The following is an 11,663-nucleotide window of genomic DNA, read 5'->3' on the forward strand; positions in this document are numbered from 1 at the left end:
GGCCTTTTCTCGTTGGAACGGTGAAGGATGAGGGGTGACTTGATAGAGGTTTATAAGATGATCAGAGGAATAGGTAGAGTAGACAGTCAGAAACTTTTTCCCCGGGCACAACCGAGTGTTACAAGGGGACATAAATTTACGGTGAAGGGTGGAAGGTATAGGGGAGATGTCAGGGGTGGGTTCTTTACCCAGAGAGTGGTGGGGGCATGGAATGCGCTGCCTGTGGGAGTGGTAGAGTCAGAATCATTGGTGACATTTAAGCGGCAATTGGATAAGTACATGGATGGGTGCTGAAGCTAGGACAAATGTTCGGCACAACATCGTGGGCCGAAGGGCCTGTTCTGTGCTGTATTGTTCTATGTTCTATGTTCTAAAGTGCACACTTAATTGGCACTGCATCCGCAAGCATCCACCAGCAATATTCAGTAGCAGCAATGTGTACCAAGTACAAGATGCACTACAGAGATTCACCAAAGTTCCTTAGACAGCACCTTCCAAATGCATATGCACTTCCATCTAGAAGGACAGGGGCAGTATATACATGAGAACATCTCCACCTTCAAGTTCTTCTCCAGACCACTCATCATCCTGACTTGGAAATATAATGCTGCTCATTCACTGTCACTGGGTCAATATCCTGAATTCCTTCCCTTAGGGCACTGTGGATCAACCTACAGCACATGGATCATAATGGTTCAGGAAGGCAGCTCACCTTTTCCAAGGTAGGGACAGGAAATAAAAATTGGCCTGCTAGTGGTGCCCACATCCCATGAGTGATTGCTAAAAAGGATGCTGTCCTCGTAAAGGGCGAAGAGCTGACTGACAGGCAGTACACCACACATCTTGACTCTTTCTACCCTATTGTGAGCTGTAGATCTCCTATTGAAAGACAGGCAGGTATTTTAGGAGATGAAAGTGAGTGGCATGGTTCCTAAGAGAGTGAGAAGGCAGTGCAGAAAGCATTCAGGGTTAGTGGTGTTGCAGGTTGGCGTGGGAGCGAGTGAGTGGGGAAGATGTTGCAAGCAATAGTGAAAGTGGTACAGCATGACTCTTAATGGGAGATTGGTGCAATAGCCTAGATCGAGTGAGTGTGAGGTACTGGACAGAAGATGGTTGTACTTGCTCTGGCCCTGTGGAGGAGAGCATTGACCTTCTTCCTACAATGCTGTTCCAAACAGCTGAGACTCCTCTAACACAGTGTCAACTTTGTTCTCGTATAGTCTGGTGTCATTGCCTCCATCCTAGGAAAAAAGGATGCACTTCTTGTGTACTCCTCATCCAGCTGGATCTCCAGGACATGCCCTTAAAGTGGGGTGCTGATTTCCCCCCTGTTGGCAATGTCCAGGATGAATGCCGGAAACTGTGCAGGGCAGCTGCAGACGGATACTGTTTGTTTGGGTGCACAAAATTGTTTCAGACATGGTGCCAACGTCAAAGATACTGGTCAATTCTGGGACTTCTGGTCAATGACCAGCTGCTCCACAAACAATGCGTGGTAAGGCAGGGTGAAAATCAGATGTGATACACACCATAATGGCTGAAATGTCAATTAATGCATTGAGTTTGGTAAGGAACAGTGAGGAAACTAGTGTACCCTCACAGATATAATCACTCCACCAAATTCGACACGTCCCGCACTTAGCCAAAAAAAAAGTCAGCTCTCTATCTTTAATCTGCTCATTTGGAGGTTTCCAGAATGAAGGAAATTGGCCTTTGGAATTCAACTTCATGGGCATTTCCCAGGGAGCCAGTTTCATCCATAATTTTGCATATGCGATTCCAGTTTATGCTAATCTAACAAATCTCCAGCCATTGGAATGTCCAGACTGCAAAATCTAATTTAAAGAGAAAATGAAATTTACCTACTTGATATTAAATGTATTTAATAGGATGCAGGTCATGAGCATTAACTGGGAGCTTACTTTTTTCTCTGTAAACAGGTGTAGGCTGAGCCTGTGGTTGTTAGGATTAGGAAGTTATACTTGTGACCTGGAACTCTGCAATGACACGAGCATTATAGTGTATAAATATTGATTCCAGCTCTATCCTGGAATATACCATGCTGTTTCATTACAGTTCATAGGCTTGAATTTCCAGCTCTATGAATCTTGATTTACCCAAACCTTCATTGTGCTGTACAACGTGTGACAATGGAAAAGCAGATGCATTAAAAAAGGATTACTCAAACTTACAGTAATATTCTTTTCCTCAAAACAATGTGTATTGACTTAAGGCCAGCCCAATTCAAAGGTATCCCCTGAAAACATCTCTTAGAGACTACAATGCATCTATATTACCTGATTGTGGAGGGCAACTTAATTAAGCAATCAAATAAAACAAAGAACTGGGGCTGCTGGAGATCTGAAGTAAGAAACAAAATGTGTTGGAGAAAATCTGAAAGTCTGGCATATCTGTGGAGAGAAAAGCAGAGTTAATGTTTCAACTCCAGTATCACTTCAGACGTAAGACCACTGGACTAGAACCATTAACTCTGTTTTCTCTCCACAGATACTGTGAGACCTGCTGAGTTTCTCCAGCACTTTCTGTTTTTGTTAATAAACGATTATCCATTTTTAAATTTTATACCACTCCTCCCATAAATATAATAAAAATAGTCAGCCTCTACTTACGAAACAAGCTCACAACCAAATCCAAAGTTTGACATGTGTCGCGAATCTGGTCCTCCACTAATCCAAAGTAATAACTATATTACAATCTCTCAGACATGCATCTTTCAGATTATTTTCATGAAATTATGGATCCAGAAATATTGAACAAAATTAGAAATGTATAGTCTTTCCAAAGTGAAAGACAAAAATAACATTAGTTGTAAAAATAAATCAACATAGAGAGATGTGTTTTTGGACACTGAGAACTTCTGTATGTTCTAAAGTTATATTTCCACAATACTTAAAAGAAAATTAAGCATTCCCAATTGCTATAGCGCACAGTAATATGTGAACAGATATTTAAGAATGTACACACACCATTCTCATGCTGGTTAGTTTTAAAGCAGCACGCAAACGTTAAGAGATTTTGCAATAATTAGCTTGAGGAGGGACATATTTTAAGTAACTACAAACTAAATATCTTCAGGAAAAAGCACTGCCATGCATAGGTGCATTATAAGGTCATTTACCTTACTAATTTTGGACTTTGAGTATCATGTGAATGCTCATTATGATAACCATTACTACCAATTTCCAGGCTGCAATAAAATATTTATATGGAAAAAAACCCTCAGGTTTTCAGTGAAGATTTTATTTCAAAATGAATGAAGTAAAATGAAAAATAAAATCTCAAATAAAAGCAAAATATTTTAAATGTAGAAAATCTGAAAGTGTTGGAGAATGTCAGCAGGTCTGACAGCATTTGTGGAGAGAGAAACAGGAGTTAATCAGGAGTTAAAAGAAGTTAAACACAAACTGTTTTTCTTTCCTCAGATGCTGTCACACCTGCAAATGAAACCTGTTATGTTGCTAGTTATTTCACATTCATCTCAAAACAAAACTATATATTTTCCAATTCTGGATCCGCAAAATAATCCAAGACTAAAAAGACAGTAAGTGCACTGCATCAATATATATAGAGAGCTATTTTATAATATGAAGCACTTAACATTATATGCAGTTTAATCTATTTTGGAAGCAAATAATTCAAAGCAGTTACGCAAATTATTTTTAAAAATTTCTTTCACTCTAAAGATTGTGTTCATTAAGTGTTACACATTTAAGTCAGTGTCATTTAAATTATTCTGATAATATATCAAGATATATTTTCATCCAAGTGTTGATATAATACAAGTATAACTTGCTTTACAGCCTTTTACCTTGTCAAATTTACAAACTTAACCCTCAAGATCACTCAGTATGAAACAATTTCTTACGTTTTCATGGGGTATTCTCAACACTACAGAAATACAAGAAATGAGAATGTTGTTAAAATTCACAGGAAATATTAAAGCAGCACATGTTTTGCTGAGGACAATGTGAATGTTCAAATTTTATATTGGACATATGAATTTTATGACAGAAAAAAGCATGTATTTTTAAAAATTGAAATTACAAAGATGATGTGACAACACTTCTCTGAGTGTAATATTGATTAAGAGCCATAAGTTAAAAGCAACAATGATTCTAAAAAAAACTGAAAAAGTGTGGAAAGGGTACCAATGGTTATCACAAAGTAAAATGCCAAGTCCCTGAGACAGAGGAACTGTAGAGAAGAAAAGGGACATACAAGATTAAGAGACAAATAGAAAACGAACAGCAAAATGTAGTTCTATCTTCTATTTACAAAGGTGTAGCAGAGGAAATCTTCAGAGAAACAGAAGATTATAAAGAATCAAATGGGAGAACACTATATCTAGAAATACATGTTTGTTCAACACAAGGAAAATAGCTTGTTAATTCAAACTTAAAGATACAAATCATTAGCAAACTTGCTAGTCAACTGTTCATGGACAATGATGTTTAACCGATGTTATCCTGTTTATGAAACTAACAAAAGGAACACCAAGTTCATTGAAAGTAGCTACAGAAATGTGTGTTCCTTCAGTACATTTTCACAGCAGATTGAAATTTAGGAAAGGAATTTGTTTCTTGTAATACATTAAGATGCATTTTGCGCATCTTTCCCCAAAACTGACTTTCTTCCAATCAGCTCCATATTGAAATTAAAAATTATTTGCAAACCTGATTTTATTTGTAAATGCTATAAATATATCAAGGCCTGTATTTTGAGAACAATTACTAATTATAATTAGGTGTTAAGAATTCCTTGTGTTTCAAAAACATACAAAAACTACAGAAAAATTCAGTAACCAGTAGAGACTATTTTAAAATCTACTCACTCATCATATACATCCTCTGTATCCATCCGCCGATAGAATTTGGATAGTTTCACAGCAATTATAATACTCGGTATTAAAAATACTGTACAGCATCCAAGGCCGAACCAAAAGCCATTCTAAAGAGAGCAATGAGAAAATAAAATACAGAAACCAGTCATTCAGTCAAAAACTTGACTAAATGTTACTAAAAAAAAGCAGCATTGCATCACATAATTGGTGAAAATATTTTTACCAGGGAATCCACTATAAAACCGCACAGTATCATATCAGCTGCATCCACAGCATTAGCAATCGGCTTACAGACAGCAACTTCATTGTTCATCTGCAAAATTAAGCAGAATATATTTTATGAAAGAAAACTGATAGCTGTTTAATGCCAGTTATTCATTTTTAATTATTCATTGGATGTGCACATCACTGGCTAAGCCAGCAGTTATTGTCCATCCCTAATTTCCTTTGAGAGTGCGTAGAGAGCTGCTTTTCTGAACTGCTATGGACTGTAAGCAGCAGGTACATCTACAGTGCTGTTAGGAAGTAAGTCCCAGAATTTTAACTCCATGACAACAAAGGAACAGCAAGGAAGTTGCAGGTCAGTATGAGGTGCGGTTTAGAGGGGAACCTGTAGGTGGTATTGTTCTCATAAATTCACTTCTTCTCAGTAACTGAGGTTGCTTGATTGGAATATGCTGTTGAAAGAACCATGACAAATTGCTGCAGACTGTCTTGCATATGGCACACACCAAGCTTTGGTAGTGGAGAATGTAAATGTTTAAGGTGGTGGATGGCATACAAATTAAGCATGAGCTTTGTCCTGGACAATTGTAGAGCCATAGAGCTGAGCCTTAAATGTTTTTTTGCTGCCAGTTTTGTCAAGTTTCATGGAGGGTTTCTTGCTGCAAGGCCGAGTTAATTTTCTCTTCATATCTTACCAAATGCACCACATTAATGACCTACAATGCCCCATGGTATTCCTCTTGCCTAATTCTAATTCTAATCCTAGTTTACCATAAACTATACTAGAAGAACTCACCACTGATTGGATATCTGTCAAAAAAAACTGCATTGGTGCTGCCAGTGCCATTTGGATGAACACTGCTGTCTAAAGCTGCCCACTCAATGACACACATTCATTGAGAGGACATAGAGTCATACAGCATGGAAATAGACCCTTTGGTCCAACTTCTGGATTAGTGGTGCTGGAAGAGCACAGCAATTCAGGCAGCATCCGAGGACAGGCACTGTCCATGCCAACCAGTTTCCTAAACTGAGCTATTTTGATTTGCCTGCATTTAGCCCATATCCTTCTTAACATTTCCTATCCATGTACTTGTCCAAATGTCTTTTGGTGTGGTCTCACCAGGACACCGAGATCTCTTTGCTTATCCATACTACCAAGATTCTTACCACTAGCCCAGTACTCTTTACTTCTGTTGCTCCTTCCAAAGTGAATCACCACAGACTTTTCTGCATTAAACTCCATTTGCCATCTCTCTGCCCGGCTCTGCAGCTTATCTATGTCCCTCTGTAGCCTGCAACACCCTTTGGCTCTAGCCACAACTCCACCAACCTTAGTATCATTCGCAAATTTACGAACCCATCCTTCTATGCCCTTAGCCAGGTCATTTATAAAAATGACAAACAGCAGTGGACCCAATACAGATCCTTGTGGTACACCACGAGTAACTGAACTCCAGCATGAACATTTCCCATCAACCATCACCCTCTCTTCTTTCAGCTAGCCAATTTCTGATCCAAACCACTAAATCACCGTCAATCCTGTGCCTCTGTATTTTGTGCGATAGCCTACAGTGGGGAACCTTACTGAAATCCATATACATCATGTCAACCGCGTGAGGCACAACCTACTCTTCACAAAACCGTGTTGACTATCCCTAATCAACGTATTCCTTTCTAGATGATTATAAATGCTATCTCTTATAATCTTTTTCAACACTTTACCCACAACTGAAGTGAGACTCACTCGTCTATAAATACCACAGTTGTCTCTACTCCCCTTCTTGAACAAAGGAACAACATTTGCTCTCCTCCAAGCTTCTGGCACTATTGCTGTTGACAATAACGACATAAAGATCAAAGCCAAAGACTCGGCAATCTCCTCCCTGGCTTCCCAGAGAATCCTAGGATAAATCTGATCAGACCCAGGGGCTTACCAATTCTGGAAAGTGTGAAAATACATAACACCTCCTCCTTGTGAATGTCAATCTCATCTATTCTAATGGCCTGTATCTCAGTATTCTCCTCGGCAACATTGTCTTTTTCTAGTATGAATACTGACAAAAAATATTCATTAGTGCTTCCCCTATCTCCCCTGACTCCTTGCACAACTTCCCACGACTATCCTTGATTGGCCCTAATCTTACTCTCGTCGTTCTTTCACTCGTGATATACATATAGAAAGCCTTAGGGTTTTCCTTGATCCTATCTGTAATAACTTCTCATGTCCCCTCCTGGCAGTAGCTGGTCCTTGAATAAGCTGCACATTTCAATTGTGCCCATCCTCTGCAGCTTCTTTCCCCATCCAATGCATCCTAAATCTTGCCTAATCGCATCGTAGTTGCCTTTCCCCCAGCTATAACTGTTGCCCTACGGTATATGCCTATCCCTTTCCATCGCAAAAGTAAACATAACCGAATTGTGGTCACTATCACCAAAGTGCTCACCTACCTCCAAATCTAACATCTGGTTGGGTTCATTGCACAGTACCAAATTTAATTGGCTTTGCCCCTTGTTGGCCTGTCTATATGCTCAGTCAGGAAACCATCCTGCACACATTGGACAAAAACCGACCCATCTAAAGTATTTGAATTATAGTATTCCCAGTCAATATTTGATAGTTAAAGTCCCCCATAATAACTCCCCTATCACTCTCACTCTTATCAAAAATCATCTTTGCTATTCTTTCCTGGACATATTTGGAACTATTCAGAGGCCTATAGAAAACTCCCACAGGGTGACCTCTCCTTTTCTGTTTCCAACCTCAACCCATTCTACCTCAGTAGACAAGTCCTCAAATGTCCTTTCTGCCACTGTAATACTGTCGTTGATTAACAGTGCCACACCTCTCCCTCTTTTACCATCCTCTCTGTTCTTACTGAAACATCTAAATCCTGGAATCTGCAACAACCATTCCTGTCCCTGCTCTACCCATGTCTCCGAAGTGGTCACAACATTAAAATCCCAGGTATCAACCCATGCTGCAACTTAACCCACTTTATTCCGAATTCTCCTGGCGTTGAAGTAAACACACTTCAAACCAACTTCTTGCTTGCTGGTGCCCTCTTGCGATCTTGAAACCTTATTTCTGACCTAACTACTCTCAACCTCCTGTATATTAGAACTACAATTTAGGTTCCCATCCCCCTGCTAAATTAGTTTAAACCCACCCGAAAAGCATTAGCAAATTTCCCCCCCAGGATATTGGTACCCCTCTGGTTCAGGTGAAGACCATCCCACCTACCACTGAAAGAGCACCAATTACCCAGGTATCTGAAATGCTCCCTCCTGCACCATCCCTGCAGCCACATGTTCAGCTCTGCTCTCTCCCTGTTCCTCGCTCCTCGCGAGGAACAAACCAGAGATAGCAACTCTGTTCTAGCTCTAAGCTTCCACTCGAGCTCCCTGAATTTCCGCCTTAAATCCCATCTCTCTCCCTACCTATGTCATGGGTGCCTATGTGGACCACCACTTAGGGCTGCTCCCCAAGTTTTAGCCTAAGTCTTATCAACTGTGTCTTTTCCAGTTACTATGTTGAAGACTTTTATCAGATTTTGGTTACTCTTCTAAATTCTACAGGAACCAGGCCTAATGTGTATAATCTCTCCTAATAACCTAACCCCTGAAGTTCAGGAATTATTCTGGTAAGCCTGCGTTAAGAGCTCCTGCAGCTGCAGATGTGACTTCAGGATTGTGTGTTTCCCCATTGAGGCTAGAGCCAAGGATGTCACTGAATTGCTGTTGGGGATTCTGAATGGGGAGGGCAAATTGTCAGAGGATGTGGTTCACATTAATACCAATAGCGCAGGTAGAAAGAAGAATGAGGTCTTTCAACAAGAATTTAGGGAGCTAGATAGCAGATTGAGAAACAGGAATTCAAAGCGTGTAATCTCTGAATTATTCCCAATGCATATGCTAAGAAGTGGTCACAGTGGCCTTAGTGGATTGAGGAGATGAATGCATGGCTGAGGAAATGCTACCAGGAGGGTTTCAAATCATGGATCACTGGGTCTATCTCTGGGTGGGTTGGGACCCATGCAAGTCAGATTTGTTGCATTTGATCCATCCTTGCAGCTGTATGTGTATGCATGTGATTGGTAGCTAAAATCCAAAGACATTTTATAAGTGAAATTGGGACAGTGTTTGGTGCTATGTTTCTTGATGGTAATGTAAGTTAATGAATTAGACACAAATGTAAGAGATATGACAGTAAGTTTACAGATTACATTAAGGTTAGCAGTGCAATAGATAGCATGGAGAAAAGCCTTAGCCTATAGATGATATAGACCGGCTGGTTAGGTGGGTAGAACAGTGCCAAATGGAATCTAATCCACAAAAGTATGAGGTGATACATTTTGTGAATTCCAAAAAGGCAAGGGAGTACACAACATGTGGTAGGACCCTAGAAAGTACAAGGGACACCCTCTACGAACAAATGTAATGCCTGGAATGCTCCACATGGAAGTCAGAGTGGGTACCTGGGATTTCAGCTCACTGCTGCCTCAGAGAAGCCTCCATGTTGCTCAACATACAATAGCATTTCAGGGCACAGTCAATGGGCACCAGCCACACACAACCCTCATTCAAGGGCTTTGACATCTGAGATTGATGGAATCCTTATAGCACCGTTCAAAACCATGTGTAGGACAATTAGGAAGTACAGATCCACATTTGCAGGACTTGCCAACAACTAGTATTGAAAGGAGAAAGTGAGGACTGCAGATACTGAAGATTAGAGTCAAAACATGTGGCACTGGAAAAGCACAGCAGGTCAGGCAGCATCCTAGGAGCAGGAGATCGACGTTTCAGGCATAAGCCCTTTATCAGGAATATGGGGGGATCCCCATGGGGGCTGAGAGATAAATGGGAGGGGCGTGGGGCTGGGGTTAAGGTAGCTGGAAATGCGGGTGTAATAGACAATAGACAATAGGTGCAGGAGTAGGCCATTCAGCCCTTCGACCTGCACCACCATTTAATATGATCATGGCTGATCATCCTTAATCAGTATCCTGTTCCTGCCTTATCTCCATAACCCTTGATTCTACAATCCTTGAGAGCTCTATCCAACTCTTTCTTAAATGAATCCAGAGACTGGGCCTCCACTGCCCTCTGGGGCAGAGCATTCCACACAGCCACCACTCTCTGGGTGAAGAAGTTTCTCCTCATCTCTGTCCTAAATGGTCTACCCCGTATTTGATAGAGGGGAGTCAGTGGATGTAATAAATTTAGATTTTCAAGAGGCTTTTGATAAAGGCTCCCAGCAAAAGAGACTAGTTCAAAAATTAAAGCATCTGGGAGATGGGAGGTAATGTCCTGGCACAGATTAATGATTGGCTGACAGAAACAGAGTAGGAATGAATGGGTCATTGTCATGATGGCTGACTTTGACTTATGGGGTACCACAAGGCTCAGTGCTTGGTCCCCAGCTGTTCACAATAAATACAGAAAGGAGATAGAGGGCTTGGTGACATGGGGGTGCATTGAGAACACCCTCTCAATCAATGTCAGCAAAACTAAAGAACTGACCTTTGACTTCAGGAAGAAAGGAGGAGTACACGTCTCCATCCACATCAACAGAGCTGAGGTTGAGAGGGTGGAGAGCGACAAGTTCCCAGGAGTGACGAAAACCAGCAACCTGTCCTGAACTTCCCACGTAGATGTGATTGTCAAGAAGGCACAACGCCTCTTCTTCCTCAGCTGGCTCAGGAAATTCGACATGTCCATTAAGACCCTCGCCAACTTCTCCAGATGCACCATTGAAAGCATACAGACCAGATGCATAACGGCCTGGTACGGCAACTGCTCTACCCAGGACCATAAGAAACTGCAGAGGGTTGTGGGCACAGCCCAGACCATCACAGAAGCCAACCTTCCACCCATGGAAGCTACCAACATCATCAAAGCCCCATCGCACCCTGGTAAAGCTCTCCTACAAGATCTTCCGTCAGGGCAGAAAATACACAAGTTTGAACACGTACCAGCAAGTCCAGGAACAGCTTCTTCCCTGACAAATTTAGACTGATGAATGGACTCTCTCACGTCAAATAATGCTGATCATGCCAATGTTCATCTTGCCTAGCATACATCCTATTCAAAGTAACCTGTCTGTCTCAAGTTTTTTCCCCCCACTCTACAATCTGTATGTCATTGTTTACAGATACTGCTGTCGTTGATCTGCCTGTACTGCTTGTAAACAAAGCTTTTCACTGTATTTAGGTACACCTGACAATAAATAAATAAAATAAGTATTGTTGATTTGGAGGTGGGACCGAATGTAATATTTCCAAACTTGCAGATGATACAAAGCTGTATGGGAATAAGGGCTGAGAGAAAGGCAACTTCAGGAAGGTTGCACAGTCGTATTGAACGGTCAAGAATCTGACAGATGGAATGCAGTGTGAGGTAGAAGTGTAGAATATTCTTAAATGCTAAGATGTTATAAAGTGTAAACATACAAAGAGACTCAGGTGTCCTTGTCGATAAGTCACTGAAGGCCAACTTTCAGGTGCAAGTGAGGTCTGCAGATGCTGGAGATCAAAGTTGAAACTTTATTGCTGGAACAGCACAGCAGGTCAGG

At 41.0% G+C, this 11,663-nt stretch overlaps 1 protein-coding gene across 13 annotated transcripts in view; it reads right to left on the minus strand.

The window, feature by feature from the left end:
- Positions 1–11,663, minus strand: part of LOC122551995 (prominin-1-A-like) — a 281,448-nt gene that overhangs the window by 21,926 nt on the left and 247,859 nt on the right. For 8 of the 13 annotated variants that reach the window (XM_043694569.1, XM_043694612.1, XM_043694582.1 and 5 more), the window contains 3 exons: positions 5,085–5,174; positions 4,853–4,968; positions 1,923–1,997 (listed from right to left, as the gene is read on the minus strand). In XM_043694569.1, coding sequence (XP_043550504.1) covers positions 1,923–1,997; positions 4,853–4,968; positions 5,085–5,174 — 281 coding nt within the window. Of the gene's footprint in view, positions 1–1,922; positions 1,998–3,829; positions 3,910–4,848; positions 4,969–5,084; positions 5,175–11,663 lie in introns of those variants that run through there. The other 5 variants (XM_043694592.1, XM_043694591.1, XM_043694603.1 and 2 more) reach the window with 4 other exon arrangements.

The sequence above is a fragment of the Chiloscyllium plagiosum genome, chromosome 1, assembly GCF_004010195.1.
Source record: "Chiloscyllium plagiosum isolate BGI_BamShark_2017 chromosome 1, ASM401019v2, whole genome shotgun sequence".
In the NCBI taxonomy this organism is placed as follows: domain Eukaryota; kingdom Metazoa; phylum Chordata; class Chondrichthyes; order Orectolobiformes; family Hemiscylliidae; genus Chiloscyllium; species Chiloscyllium plagiosum.